The sequence below is a fragment of the Piliocolobus tephrosceles genome, chromosome 13, assembly GCF_002776525.5.
Source record: "Piliocolobus tephrosceles isolate RC106 chromosome 13, ASM277652v3, whole genome shotgun sequence".
Classification (NCBI taxonomy): domain Eukaryota; kingdom Metazoa; phylum Chordata; class Mammalia; order Primates; family Cercopithecidae; genus Piliocolobus; species Piliocolobus tephrosceles.
The window spans coordinates 5,116,437-5,135,414 of NC_045446.1; the positions used below are offsets into that span (position 1 = coordinate 5,116,437).

Genomic DNA, 18,978 nt, shown 5'->3' on the forward strand with positions numbered 1-18,978 from the left:
TGGATGAGTGGGTGGATGAGTGGGTGGATGGATGGATGGGCGAATGAGTGGGTGGATGGATGGATAAATGGATGGATGGATGGATGGATGGATGGATGGATGGATGGATGGATGTGTGAGTGGATGAGTGGGTGGGTGGGTGTGTAGATGGCATATAAAAGCCCTCCCATCTCTCTGAAGTTGTTGGTTTTGTGGTGCCTCAGTGTGGCCCATATCAAGACAGCTTCTTGACTGTGCCAGAGCTGAGCAACGGCCCTGGAGGCCAGGCCCAGCCCCTCCCATCTTCCCCACACACACTTCTCTCTCTTTCATGGTCATTCCCCAATTGGGCCTCACATCCTATCATCCTGTTTAGGGGCTCAGTTTTCCGGGGGATGCCCCCTAAACCAAACCTTCATGGTCCCCCACCCACTTGCAGATGCTGCTGGCTTTGACCTCCCCCTCCTCAGCTTCCCCACTCTAGCTCCTGACCCGGCCCCCACACCTCCCCAGAGCCAGCTCCTCTCCCCGCAGCTGTCCACACTTACAAAGCCAGGACTGTTCGATAAGGCCGTGCCAGCTGGAACAAGACACTTCCCGTCTGACGGGAGGTTCTGCATGGAGCCTGTGGGCAGCTGTCAGCGCGGGGGGCACAGGACCGGATCTGGAGGCTGCTCAGGGCCAGCGCCTCCCTCGGCCCCCTCAAGAGGGGCTCTGCTGGGCCTGGCCCAGGGTCCCAGAAAGGACTTCCCAGACTGGGGCACCCGGAGTGGGGGCTTTAGCCTCCTGAACCCTCTGGGGCCCCCATACTCCCGTCCGTTTGGGATGCACAGGGGCAGCCTCCACTCTAGAGCCTGGGAACTGATGACATTTGTTTGTTCTGCCCCAGGGGTCAGCCCACAGTGACCAGGGCACAGAAGGAAGAGGTGAAGGCTGCCCGGCATGGTCACTTGCAAGCCAAGGTGGGCCACCAGGGAGACCAGAGCAGAGGTAATGGCCAAGAGCAGCCCCAGGGAAGAGGCTGCTGCATCCCTTCTAGAAAAATCATCTGCTGAACGTCTTTAGGGCAGCTGAGAAAGTCACTCCTCCAGCCATTTCTGCCTGTTCAAAGTCCACTAGGCTTTCTGCCTGGAGGATTGTATGACTTATGGGAAAGTGTGAACAGGAGACGGAGAACAGCTCAGTAAGGGCTGGTAACTATCCGTGTGGGTCACTCTGCAGGTGGCTGGACCGAGACGGAACTGGGTTCTAGTCCCGGACACTCTTGTGCTGGGAAAGTCCCTGGTTTCGGGGGCTTTCTGTGTCCCTGCTGTGAAATGGGTACGCTGACTCACAGGCTTGCCACTAGGCCTTCCACAACTATTTCTTGAGCACCTAGTACATGCCAGGCATGCGGACACAGGCCCGAGTCCCAGCCCTTATAGAGGCTGCATTCCCACAGCCAGCCTGCGCCCCCGGGCCTAGCCTACCCGGAGCTGTGCACCAGGCCTGGACCCAGCCTGGCCTGCCTTCTCTGGCTCTGACTCCTTCTATAAGGCTCTAATTACATCCTGGGAGAAACAATTAGAATGAAACGATGGGTTTTTTTTTCTCCCCCCTGCCCCGCCCCAGGCTGGGCCTGTTTAATAACTTAATTAAATAAACAGAATTATAATTATAATGCTAATATTTCCTTTCTGTAATGCCGGCACATTCTGCTGGAAAAAGCTTCTCTTGGGAATGGGAGCATCCCACAGCCCCCAGCACCTCCCCAGTCCGAGGCTGGCTGCCCACCGGCCTCCCTGCTGGTGCCTCAGCCTGAAGCCCACCCGGTTCTGGGACTCAGCAGAGCTGGCAGGAAACCAGCCGGGGGGGAAACAGCCGGGTTCTCTCCTTCCTGAGTGTTTACAGTCGAGCTCAAACCACACGATGAAAATTACTCTGAAGCTCCTAATTGCACATTTCCTTCCTCTAACCATTTTCTTTTGACAGTTGACTTTGAAAACGTTTACCACTTAATTCTCTTGAGGCGGGATGGAGGGAGAAGGAAGGAGGCTGCCCTGCTAGTGAGAGCTAGCCTCCCTGGAGGGGCCAGCTTGGAGCAGGCATCCAGGCAGTGTCCCTGGGGTCCCAGGCTGGGGGGAGTCTTGCCTCTCCTCACATTGTTACTAGCTAGGTGACCTGGAGCAAGTCAATACTGCTTCCTTGAGTCTCATTTCCTCATCTGTAAAATAAGATGAAGAATATTCACTTTGCAAATAATGCTGTGAGATCAGCCAGCACTTTGTAGGTGCTCAATAAATGTTAGGTTCTTTCCTCCCGGCTTCTTGGAATAACACGTTCTGCCTGAAGGCAGAATTCTCCCAGCTCTCATTTCCTCTACACGGTGTGGTGTGGAGAAGTTCAGAGCAGCGGCCTGGGTTCACACACCAGCTTGGCCTCCACCTGGCAGAGCAGTGGGGTCTAGGAAAGCAGCTTGTTTTTTGTGACTCAGTTTCCAGGTCTGTAGGAAGGAATAGTGATAGTGCCTACATCACTGGGTCGCCTGGAGGATTCTGTGATTTATGGGAAAGTGGGAACAGGAGGCAGAGGACAGCTCAGTGAGGGCTGGCAACTATCCGTGTGGGTCACTCTGCAGGTGGCTGGACCGAGAGAGAGTTGGGTTCTAGTCCCGGACACTCTTGTGCTGGGAAAGTCCCTGGTTTCAGGGGATTTCTGTGTCCCTGCTGTGAAATGGGTACGCTGACTCACAGGCTTGCCACAAAGTGTGGGGAGACAGTGGGCAGGAGGTCCCAGTGGGAGGCCTAGCCAATGGCAGGGAGCAGCCACAGTCCTGTCCCAAAGCTAGGAGCCCAAGGGGCCTTCGTCCCAGAGGCAATGAAAGGTAGGGGCTGTAGCATCAATAGAGACGCCTGTCGGTACTAGAGCCACAGTCAGTGGAAGGGAGCACTCGGCATGGCCAAGAGCGAGCCTGGAACCTCCATGCCCACCCTGCTCAGCGGCAGCCAGGACCCCCCTGCTCAGGACTCCCCTCCACGTCCATCCATGCCTGGGGTCTGGAGCAGGTGGCCTGGCTTTGCCCCCCTCACTGTGTGGCCTTGAGCAAGTGACTGAACCATTCTGAGCTTCCACCTCCACGTCTGCAGCCTGGGACTAATCTGGGTTACTGGGAGGATTGGCAAGTTAATACATAACCCAGGTTCTGGTACACAGTAGGCACTCACTGAATGTCAGCATAATGTCCAGAACTGTTATTCATTCCTTCCCAAGCTCTGTGCCAGCCCTGAATGGTCCCGGAGCTGACAGAGACAGAACAGCCCCTGGCACTTGCATCCAGGCCGAGTCAGGACCTGGTTTCTCCGCCTGCATGTCCTCTCCCACACCTATGGCCCGGACAGCCATGTCTCGAGACCCAGTTCTAATGTACCGTCCTCTTGGAGGCTTTCCCCAGGCTTCCTTTCAACATTATACTCGTGCCAGGGGCCCACGGGGATAAGATCCCTGGAGTACAGGGACAATGGACTTGTCTCTGTGGCCCCAGTGCCATCATCCTAGTCTTTTCCCACATGCCGTGGGAAGACACAAGGAGATTGGGAGAGGCTGGGCTGAGAGCCAAAATGAGACTTAGAAGCCCTCACACCAGTGTGCAAAGGGCCCGCATTGGCTGGACAGGGGCCACCTACTTGTACAGTGCAGAGCCGAAGGCAGACGGGAACATAGAGACGGCAGTGGAGATGCGGAGAAGGAGACAGATTTGAGAGTCATGGAAGGAGGTTACAATGATGGAATGAAGAAGAAGAATCTAAGAGCCTGATTCAAGAGATACAAGGGACAGGAATCCCCAGAAGGACGTGTGACACCCGCGTGTGAGGCTTGGCCCACTTCCATGAGATGGGGATGGCCCGTGGAGGACCAGGATAGGGGCAGGGAGGCCATCCTGCTTGGTTTAGGCCGTGTTTGGCTGGGCGCATTTGAGATGAGGGTCATCTCAAATGCTCCTCCTCTCTTCATGGGATCACACAGAGAGCCACAGGCAGAGCTGGGACAAGGACCTGGTCTCCCTCTGCCCCTCACGCGAGTCTAAGACTCTATCCAGCCCTCCCTGTGGTTTTCCAAGAGGACACCGAGTGGACAGAGTCCAAAGAGAAATGTTCCCTTGAAAACACACAACCTCTCAGCTGTTTTCCTCTAGAATCATCAGCAAGAGCCCAAAATCCACATGTTATTTTCTGGTGAAAAATAATAGCAATCCTGTCTTGATTGCCAAGTCTGTGAAACCACAAGCAGCAGACAGAGGACCCCTGGAGCGTTCCCAGTGAACCAAGTGCCAGCAGCCCCCTGTGGCCCTGAGGGCAGGTGCTGTGGGCAGAAGGGCCTGCTGGAGGCTGGCTGGGCCTGGAGTGGAGGCCATAGCCCTCTCTCCTCCAGACACCCACTTCTGGAGGGGCCTTGCCCCCTCCATGCTGAAGTCACTGTGTGAACACTAGGACCCCCAGATCTTTTTCTCTGGCCAAGATCTCCCCTGAACCCGGAGCTGCTATCCCAGCAGCCCAAGGCTTCTGCCTCACCCGTGGGAGTCTCAGAGCAGTTCAACCTCAGTGCACCCCAAAAGGAACCCACCTCTTGGCTTGGATGGTTTGGACAATTTGGGCAGCGTGTGATCCTCGTGAGAGGATCCCAGGTCCCTCTCCTGCTTCCAGCTGCCCCAGCTGCAAACCCGGGGACACACTGAGAGCTGGGTCACTGAGCTACGTAGTGTCCCTCCTTGAGCTCTCACATCTGCCCCGTGCCTCCCGCCCCACACTGGCTTCTGTCCAGGTAGCTGCCGCCACCCCTGACTCACCTGGCAGTCTTCCCTCCTCCTATCAGAAAAGGGGTCTTTCAAACAGGACCCTGACAATGCCATCTCCTGCTCCAGTGCACTTCAGGCCACTCCCAGTGGCCCATCAGACCCCACACACACCCCTCCGCCTCCTCCAGGCCCTGCCTGGGGGCTCCACAGCCACCCACCCCCACAGGACCTCCAATCAGGCCCAAGACAGTCATTGCCAAATCTGCCCCGACCGGCATGTCAGCCATGTTTGCAAGTGCTCTTCCCCCTCTCAGAACGGTCTTCCCGTTCCCTGACCCCAGGGGAAGCTGAGTTACCCCCTGCCCCATCATAGCCCAGGAACCTCTTCCCTGGGATGCACCCCTATTCCCTCCTTCCAGGGCATCCCTGGAGCATCTCACATCCCAGGTGCTGCCTGGCGGGCTCCACTTCCCGTGCTAGGCAGCACACTGTGCACGGAAGGCAGTGGGAGCCTTTGAAAAGCTGGATCTTACAGTCACATCCAGCTGGGTTCAGACCCACAGGAGCAAGAGCCAGGCAACCTCAAGCGGGCCTCATGGCTGCAGCTTCTGCACATATATAATGTAGGAGATGGCATGACCCAGCCCACAGGGCTACTCCTGCCTTCACGCAACACGGCTTGTTGGCATTCCTATGATGTGCCAGGCATGGTTGTAGGAGTGAGGTGAGAGCAGGGAACGCACAGCCCAAATCCCTGACACTCAGAAGCTGGCCTGCTCACGGACAGAGGTCCAGCATGTCAGATGGTGCCAAGTGCTCCAAAATATTGGGGGGAGGCAACTATAAATAGGGGGCCAGGGGAGGCTCACTGTGCAGGCCTTCATTTGAGCAAAAACTTGAAGAGGAGGAAGCAAATCACGTGGGTGTCTGGGAAACAGTGTCACAGGCAGAGGGCCCAGCCAGGGCAAAGGCCTGGGGTATCAGCTGCCCACAAAGTATGAGCAGCCGCAGGGAGGCCACAGTGGCTGGAGCGGAGGAACAAGGTCAGGAGAGGCGAGACGAGGTTGGAGGGGGCAGGCCTGCAGAGGACTTTGCTGCCTCATCTGAGATGAAACCTTGGAGGGTGAGCAGAGGAAGGGCAGAGCTGAGGCTTGGATGTTAACAGATCGAGGGCCATGGAGATGTCTCTGCAATAAGCCAGGGCAGCTTGGACCGGAGAGGACTGGGGTGGTGGCAGGGGGTGGACAGGTTCTGAATGCCACATGGATGGGGTGGGGACATCACACGCTTTGCAGTGCTCCTGGCACGAGCTGTGCACTCAGGTGTGAGAGGAGTTTGGCCAGTAACTGGTTAAAATAACGACTCCACAAGACATGGTAGCGAGGACCACGGCCGAGGCACAGAAGGTGTGGGAGACCCTCTTCCTGGCCAGGACAATGTGTGTGGACCTCCTGGAAGAGAGAACCTCTGAGCCAGGAGAGGGAAGATGACTTGGACAATTTGGGGAGCTTGTGATCCCCATGAGAGGAACCAGAGAAAACTTCCTATCCTGCCTCCCGCTTTGGCCAGTCCCAACCCCTCCTGGGCCTGGTTGGGCAGGACCCGGAGCCCCGCAAGGGGCCAGGGTGAAAGGAACAGCGAAGGTGGGCTGGGAGTCTCTCAGTGGTTAGCATAAGACCTGCAGCAGCATCTCCCCAAACCCGAGAGCTGGCCCCAGCTCTGGCCCCAGTGCTCATCTGGGCTGTTCTGCCACCCGCATGGACTGCGGGGATAACTTGGGCCCCAGAATCACAGGTACAGGTCTGCCCCAGCACACCCTGGGGTGTAGGGAAGACAAGCCAGCTCCCTGAGCCTCAGTTTCCCCATCTAGAAAACAAAGGTATTGTGTTACATCTAAGCACGGAGGACCCCTCCTGCCCAGCCTCGTTAGGGTTCTGTGGGAGCTGGCACTGATTTCCAGCAAACCTCCATCCTCACCTGCTGTGGTGCCCAGAATTGCTACACAACTACTCTGCTTGGCACGTGAAGACCCCTGCTGTCTCCATCAAATTGCAAATGTGTGACCTTCAACGAGCAGCCCGTTCATGTCCCAGTCCTTTTCCTGGCACTGGTCCTGCCTGGTCCTTTGGCACTGACCAAAAACAGTGGGAAGGGGAAACCAAGTCATAAGTTTTGAGGTTGGGGCCAAGGAAGGGTGATGTGAAGGAGCCCTGCACTGCCCTAGTTAAGACTCACGGTGAGCAGCAAGGGCAGCGCATGGTATTGACGGACTGCCCTCTGCCCGCTGTGTTGTGCTGGGCACCATGCAGCACTTCAGCAAGTATCCCCTGCATGGCAACCACTGGTCACTGCACTTCACAAAGGATGGAATCAAGGCCCAGAGAGGCCGCTCCTGCACAGGAGGAGGGGAGGGGACACTGGACCCCAGTGGGAGGACATGAGGGCATTGGGGGTCCTGGAAGGACCTCAGTCTTCACTTCCCCATTGCTACCTGCTCTGTTTTCAGTCTGATTCTTTCTTCTTCAGGGCAAACATAGGCTGTAATAGCTTGGGCATTCGGGTGAGTTGGGAAATCCTGCCAGGGTTCCCAAGACAAGAGCTAGGTTCTTTTTACTCTTGGGGACCCTAGCCCCCATCATGAGGCAGGTGCACAGGGCCTCAGGAGTATTGGGGAATGGAGGGAGTAGGGATGGCTCTTATCTCCGTCGGCCAATGGTCACTGGGGCTTAGGCTGCTGAACATGGTGGGGGGCAGGCACTGTGCAAATAGAAATGGATCTTTGGGGACCAGACCCAAGGTTGGCTAGGAGACATGACCTGTTGGCCTGCCCGAGGGCGCCCACTGTGAGGAGCTAGGGGCCCACTGGCTTCTGAACCAGTGCGTTCTCACTCAACTGGCTGCTTTTATGACCCCTGGATTCTGCAGCCCATTTCCTGGCACCAAAGCGAAGGGGCATCCCCAAGTCACCTGCCAGCATCCTGCGCCCACTGGTGTGGTGGGAAGGAAGGAGACCCAAGCTCCTGGCCATTTCCGCAGCACCCAACTCTGTGCCTGTGGGTCAGGCCCCTTACTACTCAGGGCCTCGATGTCCCCCACATCTGTTATTGGGGGCTTTCCGGAAAGGAGAGAGCATCCACACTGACTAACATCTCTGAGAACCGAGAAGGCCCCTGGGGGCGTGTTGCCATGAGTCCAGCTTTCTGCCACGTGTGTTCTTCTGGACAAGGTCCACACTGGGAGGTCTCTGGGGGCAGTGCGGGAACAAGAACATTCGAGATCTCTCCTGCCGCCTCCCCTCCCCTGTGTGACTACGCACATGCCCCAGAGCCTCCCCACACCTCCACCTGCCCATCTGTTAGATGTGATCCTGCCTCCGTCTCTGCCCTGAGCATCGCAGAGCTCTGTTTTATGTGGAATTGCAGAAGTTGTCTGCAGCTTCTGCTTGAGGCCTGGCTGCCCCCGACTTTCAAGAGGGCCACTTCCTTATAAAATAGCCGGTATTGTCCAAGCTCTCCCACTACGCCCACTGCTCTGCATCCACTCTTAGCTTATTTATATTAGCTCACATCTGTTAGCTCATTTAATTCTTTTATTTTTTATTATTTATGTATTTATTTATTTATTTTTGAGACAGAGTCTCGCTCTGTCGCCCAGGCTGGAGTGCAGTGGCATGATCTCAACTCACTACAACCTCCTCCTCCCAGGTTCAAGTGATGGTCCTGCCTCAGCCTCCCGAATAGCTGGGACTGCAGGCACTCACCACCACCCCCGGCTACTCTCTGTAATTTTCGTAGAGTTGGGGTTTCACCATGTTGGCCAGGCTGGTCTCGAACTCCTGACCTCAGGTGATCTGCCACAACCACGTAGAGGGGACTATTATTATTCTCGTCATGTCCATGTTACAGAGGAAGAAACTGAAGATCAGCAAAGTGACCAAGGACATGTAGCTAGAAAGCCTGAGCTCAGAACCCGTGCTCTTAATTAAGGTACCACACTGCCTCCCTTCTGATGAAGGCCCAGAGGGGCAAAGGAACCTTGGAAGGTCACACAGCAAACTATTGCCTGTATACAAACCCAGGATTCCTGACTCCCAGGCCTCTGTTCTTGCACCCACATACTCCAGGCCCTCCATTTATTCCAGGGATAATATGAGCAGGTTCTTTATGGGAGAGAGGCATGAAGGAAATTTCTCCTGCAATGAGGCACTCGTGAGATTCCTGCGAGAGATTAATAAAACCTTATCGAAGAGCACAGTGGTTCCTGCCAGCCCACCCTGTCAATCAGGAATCGGCAGAACTATAATTTCTATCAAACTATAATTAGCTGAATTTCCTTTTGTAATCTTGGGAATCCGAACTGACTACAGCCTATCATTGGAGCCGTGGGATAATGATCAGCTGCTTCTCATACAAAAAGGTTAGGAGTCAAAATGCCCTACGGGTCCCTTTGATGTTTAAAGAGGAATCATTAATGCAAAGACACGAAAAAATTAGTGGAATTTCAAATACAAAACAAATGTAGCCTTGTTGGGATCCAGGGTTTCATGGAGGAGGGATGCTTGCCAGGCTGCTAAACCAGGATGGCTTCCTGGCCACAGCCAGCCCCTCCTTGGACAAGTGCCACGGAGCGGGTGAGGAGTGGGGTTAGTATTTCTCTAGGGCCAGCATGGTGCCAGGTAAACAGTGCATACAAGAAGGAAGTGGAGAATGAATGAGTAGATGAATGAATGAATGAAGTGGGAGGGCTTGGTGTTTTGTTCCTACGCCTGAGGCTTTGCCATCTGTCATTCTATCTGGAATACCTTCCCCTCTTTCTGACTCTCTGCCTGGGGAATCTGCTGCTCAGCCCTCAAGATTCACCTCAAACACCCACCCCCTCCTTCAGGAAGACTTCCTGGATTTCCTCCCCAATTTGGCTGCTCCCTCCTCAAGCTCCCGGGGCCTTAGTCTGCAGGTCCTTTACGGTGCTTATCAGCCTTTGTGTGTCCTTCCTCCATCAGGGAATCTCTGGTGAAGAGCTCGTCTGCCCCATGTCTGTGTCCCCAGAGCTGAGGGGTATCAGAAAATGGATATTAAGATCACAGATCATAAATCCGCCCTTGACCCCGTCCCCCAGTCCCTCCTTAACCTGGCAGGCAGAGCATCCTTTCAGCAGCCTGAGCCGGACCCATCCTTCCCCTGCTCCCCGATTCATTCAAGTGAAAGCCAAAGGCCTTAAAAAGTCATGCAAGGGTGGGACCAATACACCTGTCCTTTGAGAGGAGAAGGGAGCCCCGTAAGGATCGCACTAGAGCACATGGGACCATCCCAGAAAACTGGTGCCATGTCAGCCTCCCTGGGCAGTTGTGCAGGATCCAGCCGCTTCCCAGACTTGGTCCCCTCTGCCGGCCTCCCCACTGCTCCACAGAGGGGTGCGCCATCCAGACACCCCCCGTCCCCGCTCACCCTGCCCCTCCTGATCCCATCCAAAGCCCTTCTCAGAGAGCACCCTCTTCCCTCACTCTGCTTTCTCTTCCCACGGTTCTGATGGCCTCCATAGCAGGCCAGGCCACGTGCGTATGGTTACTGCCTGTCTTCCATCTCCCCTCAGTACAATGCAGACCCCCTTGGACAGGGACCCAAGTCAATTGCATTGACATAAATCCTCAGTGCAGAGCGGTGCCTGCCACAGAAGCCTTGACCAGGGCTAGCGGGAGAGGAAATGAATGGAAAGGACAGGGTGTTCGGTGGTGCTGGCTTCTTGTGTCCCAAGTTCCTGCCATGGCAAATTCAGAGGCTGACGTATGGGCCTCATGGACCCTGAGACCACCAGCCCCAGCCTGGCCCTGGGCCCCGTGCCAGGTTCCCAGCAGCTGCCCTACCTGGCACCTACTGCACGTGGACCAGGCTACTACCCGGGCCTCTCTCTTCCCACCCCTGGGAGCCCAGCACTCAGGGGTCACCACTCTGGGTCCCTAAGCTCTTAGTGTAGCCCAGGCTTCCGGCTGGAGAGAGGCTCACCTCTCAGGCCCAGACTGTGTTCCTGGTGGGGTCTGACGCCAGGACTCAGGACCTGCCAGAGGTGAGCCCTGCAGGTCAAAGGGCTGTAGGACACCCCTGGCCCCAGGAGGGACAGAGGAGCACCAGGTGCCCACGCAAGTCTCCAGAGGCGTTGCCTGGTGGCACCCCGGCTACAGATGAGGACACGGAGGCCTGGAGCTGTGCATGGCCTGCCCCACACCACACAGCAAGGAAGCGCTGGGACAGACACAGAGCAGGGCTGCCCACTCCAGAGCTGGCCTGGCTCACTGCAAAGGGGCCACAGGCCCTCTGCAGGAGAGCCTAGCCTGGGTGTGGCTGCTGAGGAGACAGGCAAGGGGGGCAGGTGAGTCACTCTCGTCTCCTCATCCCAGTGAATCTCAGTGAGCTGAGGGGCCCAGTGTTCCTCCGAATGACTGCTAAGGGGCCTCAAGGAGACAGGCACCTAGCCCTCCCATCTGCAGGGGACCCAGCCCAGTGAGGGCAGAGAGCTCCCGGGCTGGAAGGGACTCAGAGGGCATCCACACCTTCCTGGAGGTCATCTTGCCCAGCCCTCTCTCCCTGCCAGGGGCCCATCAGGCAGGCCTGAGTGCCCTCCACACCCTTGGCAACTGCCCAGTGAGATTTCAGGGAGGTGGCCTCAGGGGTAGACACTGTATGAATGAAGGAATGTGTGGTAGGAGGTGACAGTGGTGACTCAGGGTGACTCAGCTGGAGCCTGCCAAGGGCCTGCTGAGCAGCTGTCTGCAGCCACAGTGGCCCCCAGCCTGCCCACCCTGCAGCAGGGGCCAGCTCCCCTTTCCCCAGGGGCCATCTCTCCTGCTGGCTTCGTGCCCAGACATTTAGAAACTGGTGGGGAAGAGGGTGCATGGCAGGTGCCTGCACTGAGCCTGGGAATGGAGTGAGGGAAGGCCTGTGAGCAGAAGAGAGAGGCGGGGGTGCTGCCCCTCCTCCTAGGAAAACCTGGAGACTCCACCAGAGAGGCCCATCGCATCCAGTAAATCCTCATAATCCAGACGGGAAACCAAGACCAGGAGGGCAGAAGACTCGCCATAGCCATGGGGCTGATAAGGCTGAACCAAGAAAATGCCCCGAGCCAAATCATTGGTCTTCTAGTTGGTGGAGGACATGGACATCGTGCCAGGCATGCCAGGGCTCCATCTGTACAGCCAAGCGAGCTCCATCATGGTCTCTGCTATAAGCATCTCACATTGCCCATATGCCTGAGATGACCCAGGTACTTATTTCACTTTCTACCAATCCCCTATACCATCTATCCACTATCTCTCTGTCCATGCATCCATCCATCTGTCCACATCCACACATTTATCCATCATTGATCAATCTGTCCTTTCATCTGTTCATCCCTCCATCCATTCTTCCATCCATTTATTTATCTTACACCTTTTGATCCATCCATCCTTCCACCCTTCCATCCATCCATCCATCCATCATCCCTGCGTTCATTCATCACTCATCCATCCATCCATCCCTTCATCCATCCACCCACTCATCCATCTTCCCTTAGACCATCCACACATTCATTTATCCATTTATCCTTCCACATATCTGTCTGGAATTCATACCCTTCAGTTAGTGGATAATTCATCCATCAATTCCTTATTCATTAAACAAACCCTAGGAAGCCTTGACAGGGTAGCCAGTCCTGTGACTTCCCCCTGACCCCCAGCCTTCCACACCCTACTCCCTCCTCTCCAGCCATCAAGCCCTGCTCATCCCAGCAGGCCACAGTGACTCAGACATGCATGGTCCATGACTTTCAGAAGCTCATAGTCTCAAGGGACAGACAGGAGCTGAACCCAGAAAACGCTAAACCAGGCGGAACTGCCAATGCCTCCACCCCTCTCTGTCTCCAAGATGATGGAGTCCTTAGTCCTGTTCCTGCTGGTCTTTGCTCCTCACCTGCTAGGGATGGGGAGGACCCGAGCTCCTCATTCTCGTACCAGCTGACTTGGGGAGAGGGGTCGATGCTGAGGGGAGGAGGACTGGGACGGCAGAGAATGAGCAGTGCCTGCCACTTCCTGCCTGGCCTGAGCTTGGCTCCCAGTGCTTCTAGGAGTGGTCTGTGGACCTGCCCAGTGCTTTGAGATCCCCGGAAAAGAGGGAATTCTAGAGGAGCAGCTCAGCCTCATAAAACTGAAATGGGTTGCGTTCTTCCTGTTGTGTTTTTATCATCATCATGACACCGTAGAGCTTTTGCATTTCAAAGTGCCTTGTCCCTGTGACAGTTTCATCCCCATAGCAGCCATGGCCAGAGGGTCGGGGAGGGTGGCGAGAGACCCCTGGACCACAGTTCGGATGACTCTGCGAGCACCTACTGCATGACCTTAGACAGAACTTGCCTCTCAGGTCTCAGTTTCCTCAGCTGCAGAAGGAGAGACAACGCCTCCTCACAGGGGCAGCACCAGGGTGAAATGAGACCCTGGATCGGAGACTCCAAAGCAGTGCCATGTGGATTGTGCTGAACGAAGCTGTGGTCAGCCGGACGGGGCCAGCCGAGCACACAGGCCTGCAGGGCTTCCTCATCATCCTCAGTAAAATGTCCAAGCCGCTCAGCCTGGCTGACCCCCTGGCCTGGCCTCCGTCCCCGCTCCACACCACCCAGACCCCCCACACAGTCCTCTCCAGCTCCGACACACCAGGGACTCTCCTACACTCAAGCCTTGCACACACTGTCTCTTTGCCTGGAGACTCCTCCCTGCCTCTCCTCCCAGCCAGTCCCTTCCCCTGGCTGGTATCTCATCCTTCAGGCTCTGCTCGGACGCCCCACCCCGGAAGCCTTCTGTGATGCCCAGATTGTGTGTCCCCCCTCCTCTGCATCTCCCCTGCTAAGGGGAAGTGGCACTGGGCATCCTTAACATGGCACGTGGCATTGGGCATCCTTACCGTCCAGGACTGCGGTTCTGTCTCCACCATCAGATTGGCAGCGTGGGAGGGGGGGAACCATATCAAAGTCACTGATGTGCCCAGAGGGTCGGGGGGCCTGGCACTGAGGGGCCACAGGATCATCTGATGCGTGGAGAACGAATGATGCCCGCGTGACCGCGGGCTCCCTGTGGACACCTGGAAGCTACTCATAGGAGGAGATACGAGGTTGGATTTAGAAGCCTGTGCCCCAACAGGCATAGTTTTCTTCCCAGCCCCTTCTCTTCCTTCCCCCTTGGATCCACCCCAGACTGAGAGGTGGGAACCACAGAAGGAGCTGGACCAGTCAGCAGAGGCCATCCTCCCTGGGCCTCCCAGCTCTGTGCTGAAACAAGGATGGGTCAGTGGGGCCAAGGGAAGCACCAAGGTGCTCATGCCCAGCCCTCAGCTCCTATAGAATCCTGGGTTTGAGGCCCTGCGCCAGGCCCCTGTGAGGTGAGCTGGGAGGCACCGTGGGGGACAGAAGCACAGTGGTGGGAAAGTGGGGTGCTGACGGAGGCCTTGGGGTGGACAAACTCAAGCCTCTCAAACCCCAGGAGCACCCTCACTGGCCCCTGCAAACTTGCAAACACCCTGTGAAATGACTGTAGGGCTGGGAGCCATGCAGCCCAGGCAGGACACAGGAAGCGGGCGGGTCGTGTTTTTGTGAATGAAACTGCAACCCAGCTTCCTCCGGGTCTCCACGCCCTGCCGGCCTCGCTTGACCACTCCGTAACCTCAGGCGAAGCGCTGGCAGAAAGGGGGAACTTCAAAACGAAAGTGTGAGTCAGACAGGAGAAGGAAATGGAGGGAGAAATTCTTGTTTCACAGAGGCCTCACATGAGACCTGACCTGGGCTGGAACTGCAGCCTGGCCCCCAGCAGCCCCAGTCCCAGGGTGTCCACCTGCAGCCTTGGCCTGCTCGCCATGCCTGGCCCCCAGCCCCTCCAACACCATCTGGACAGGGAGGGGCCCCCCACACCCCATCTGGGACCCTCGACAAGGACGGCTGCAGAGGGTTGCCTGACAGTCATTTCCCATTGATCCCAGGAATGTTGAGTGAGCACCGACTGTGTCCAGCCTTGTGCTGTGAACAAGACAAGCAGGGCCCTACCTTCATGGAGCGGACAGTTCACGCTGGGGGCCGTTAACATGGGGAGCAAGGTGAATAGAGTTTGGGTTGTTCCTCGTGCTACTATAGAGGTAAATAGGTTACTGTGATGGGCTGGCAGGATGTACCTGGGAGGAGGTGGCATGCAGCTGGGCTCAGAAGGAGGAGATGGGACCCCCACAAAGAGCGGAGTGTCGTGCATGCCAGGTGGCAGGGAGGGCGGCCCGGGGGAGCAGCTCAGGATGTTCTAGGAACTCCAGAGGTCGTTGCGACGGAAGTACAAGGAATGAGGGGGCCAAAGATGAGAAGGAAGCGGGGCACGTGGGGCGTGGCTCGCAAAGCCCCCGTTACCTTCTGAGCCCAGAGCTTGGGCAGGGCTTGTGACCAGACAGAAAGGAAGATTGCTGAACACTGGGGGTTCCCGCCTTGCAGACAGTCAGCTTTGGGGAAGTCACAGGTCCCTCTCCCTTGGAATAGACAGGAAAGCCCCTCCATCCTGGGTGTCTGGGGTAGGGGAGTGAGGCAGGGCTGCTCACCCAGCCGCCTGCCTGGGACCCCCAAGCTTCCCCTTAACCCCCAACTCCCCTCCCAGGCAGGCTCTTCACCTCTCCCTCCTTGCTTGGAACGAATGGATTCTGCTGTCCCTTTAAAGGGACCTGAGTCAGAGAGTTAAGAATGAAACTGACTCATGGTGGAAGGGGTGGTCACCAGCTGGCCAGGAGCCAGGACTGCGGCGGGAGAGGAAGCCAGGAGACCGCAGCTGCCTGTGTGTGCTCTGCTGCAAAGGGCAGAAACCACAAAACCCCATTTGAAATTCCGCCGTGCAGCGCGTCTTGTGTAATGAGGTTACCCCTCATAATGGGGGCATTCAGGACCCACACGGGCCTGGGGGCTGGGGGCCTGCCCCCCAGGGCCAGCTGATGCTGATGTCATCTTCAGTCAGGAGTACCCCCTCCCTTGATTAAGAACTTAAAAAAAAAAAATGCACCAGGAAACTAGAGTGAGAGCCAGAACGGAAGTCTTGGTTTTATTTATAGCTGATAACTTACATCCGGCCTGTTCCTCGGGAAGCACAGCAGGGAGGACAAAGAGCCCAAAGGAGCCAGCGACAAAAATGCCCAAACCCCTGAGCTAATGTGGTGGCTGAGGGTAAGCCTAGAGCTCCCTTCTGAGCTACCCAGCAGCCAAAGCAAAGAGAGAAACAGGGTCTTGCAGCATGATGTCACAGAAAACCAGGGACCCTGGAGCCTGGGTTCCAACAGGAACCTTACATTCTGACTCCTTAGATTCTGATTTCTCCCTGGAAAATGGAGAGAAAAATACTGAATTGGTTAGGAGGGCTATGCAGCACACCCAGCGCAGTGTCTGGGTGCGTTTCAGAGGCCCCACCAGTCCAGGGTCTACGGGAAGGCAGCACAGGTGCCTCACTCTCCACGCCTGTGCGCACGGCAGACATCACTCGTGGATTGCAACATGCTTTCCTGGAGCCAGATTCCGCCTCATAGCCCCATTGCACAAGTTCTCCAGGGGCTACCACCAATGCCCCAGTCGGCTGGAGCTGAACTTGCGTGTCCTCCCAGCCTCTAACCAGCTAAGGAAAGGACCAGAAGGAGCTGGGTCATCATGATCTTCCCTGCACCTGGCTCATGCCTGCACCTGGGAGATGCTCGATAAAAAATTGTCTAGTTAAGGAAGAGGCAGGGAAGAATGGGAGAGAGGAGAAGGAAGAGGAGAGGGTAGGAGAGTTGGGAGAGGAAGCTTGGACCTTAGGCAACTTGCTGAGCTTCTTTGGGCCTCAGTTTCCTCATCTGTGAAGTGGGGGTTTTAGTAGCTACCTCATGGAGTCATTCTGAGGATTAAATGAGGCTGGGCATATAAACCACCTGGCACACAGGACATCCTCAACAAGTGAGGATGATGAGGAGGAAGAGGACGAGGGGGTGGAGGCGGAGGGGGAAGTTCCTGACACTGGGGGTGGGCACACGGTGTGCCCCACCTGGCCAGTCCTCTTAACTCCCATGCCCCACCCCACCCCTGGCCTCAACTGTCACCACAGTCAGCCAGGACCCAGCCACCCCCAGAGGCAGCCCCAGATGGAGCAGTGAGGGGCGCGGTGCCGGTGGGGGATCAGGCATGCTCTTCTTCCCCTTCCACAGTTCGGGCAGCCTGATTCTGCCAGGGTCATGCAGAGTGCCCCGGCACCGGTCAGAAGTCCTCGCCCACGTGAATGCAGAGCCACACCCATGCGCGCCCACGTAATTTCCGTGGAGACCCCAGGCCACCCATGCACCTTCTCAGGGCACGAGCTAACGGCCTGCTCAATGCCCAGTGGAAAGGCTTCTCCCAGGGGAGCAATGCCCGCCACCCCTACAGACTGACTCTCAGAATTCCTGTTCCCAGTGCCACACAGAGTGCCTGGTGGCGCTGGCCCGGGACACATCCACATCTTCTGCCTCCCCACACCTGTCTGGACACCCTGTCTCCCTTGTTTCTCTCCAGGTCACTAGCTCCAGCAGCAAACCACAGAGACACAAATGCTCCTCTCACCGCAACACACAGGGCCTGGAAGAGACAGAGGAGGCCCTGGAATGTGCCAGCTTTGGAGTCCTCCACGAAGTGTCCGGTCTGCCGGATGAACATGAGTGACCAGTCCCTGTCCCCGGTGGGGACAGACAACAGACAAGAAAACCAATGAATAAATCAGACATCAGCAGGTGGCATTGACCCACCCGCGAGAAGAGGATACCAGCGTCAGGGAAGTGTCGGCACCTGGTGGAGGTGGAACATCAGGAAGGATGCACCACGGAGACGATGACACCAGGAGGAAGACTTCCAGGCGGAGGCAACAGCGAGTGCAGAGACCCGTCGGGAGAGCTGGGGTGTGTGTGACGCAGACCCTGAGGGCCATGAGCCAAGGGAAGGAGCCAGATGCTGTCCTAAGTGCCAGGGGAAGTTGTAAGTGGTGTTAAGCGTGGCGTGACGTGGCTGGATTTAGGGTCTGAGATGAAATTTCCTGCTCCTGAATGGACTCTGAAGAGAAGGAGGATCCTACCTTCCATAACCCACCCCGGGAAGGCACCGACCCTCTGTGCCTGGGTCCCCATGACCTCCAGGGTCCCTTCACGTCTTCACCTCACAATCCTGGAAGCTGGGACCTGCCAAAATCCACGAGGCAGCCCCAGCGTCCCCATCTCTGGGGAAGGGGGTGGGCTGCCTTCTCCTCCTGGTTTATAGCCACAGAGGACTCCAGGCACAGTGGTCCTCAGCCGCCTCTAGGGACCGTGGGGACAGCTGCCCTCTGTGTGTGACAGTGGCTGGGCAGAAGCCAGCTGGGCTGTCTTGGGTGGGGCCTGGAGGCCTCTGGCTATATAGCACCACCTTGGGGGGCTCCAGGTGGGAGGGGCCCTGGGCAGCTCAGCAGAGGCTTGGTCACTCCCGAGCCGTCTGTGGGTCCTACTGGTCTGTACCCTCAACCCCACCGGCCTGCACTGGTCATGCCCGGCTCTCACAGGATGATGGCCCCAGCCTTGTAATGAGTCACCTGCTGCCCTCCTGCCCCTCCAGCTGATCCCCCACCCAGCAGCCACAGAGCTCTCCTTAAAACATGAGAAAGACCCTGCTTCTTACCTGCTCAGATCTCACCAAGACCCGACCACCTCACTCCACATAAACTCCAGACTCTTCACTGAGCCCAAAGGCAATGAGCAGAAGTGCCCAGAAAGCACACAGAGCTCAGCAGGTGGTGAGGCACCGGACCCGAGTCACTCAGCAGCTGAACAGGCCATCCCTGAGGCCATGCACGCCCCGGCCCTGCAGGTGTGACAGCCGAGGCTTCCACGGCGGGGGTGGGTGGGAGCTAATATGGCTGGTGAAAGCACTGGGTTCAGTGGGGATGGCATCTCCCGCCCTCTGTCCAAGATGGGGAAAAAGTCAGCTTCAGGTGAGGGAGACCCTGGACGCCTGGCTTTGGGCTGGCTCGCCACTCACATGGCCTCTCCCAGGCACACTTTCCCGCTTTGTAGGGATGTGGGTTTGCAGGACAATAACAGGAGAATCAAGTCAAGAACTCAGAGGGGGATAGCCAAGGTAGGCGGAGCTGCCTGCTGGGTGGGACTAACCCAGGTGGGTGGGGCCGCTTGTGGGTGGGGCTAGCCCAGTTGGGTGGGACTCCTTGG

The 18,978-nt window shown here is 56.8% G+C and overlaps 1 protein-coding gene across 1 annotated transcript; it reads right to left on the reverse strand.

The window, feature by feature from the left end:
* Nucleotides 1-16,704: 16,704 nt before the first annotated feature.
* Nucleotides 16,705-18,886, reverse strand: MYEOV (myeloma overexpressed). Its single transcript, XM_026448743.1, is given in 8 exon segments — nt 16,705-16,748; nt 16,751-16,832; nt 16,834-16,889; nt 16,892-17,229; nt 17,231-17,281; nt 17,283-17,456; nt 17,573-17,700; nt 18,431-18,886. Coding segments are annotated over 6 exon segments (732 nt in total). The 5' UTR covers nt 17,444-17,456; nt 17,573-17,700; nt 18,431-18,886.
* Between the last annotated feature and the right edge of the window lie 92 nt (nt 18,887-18,978).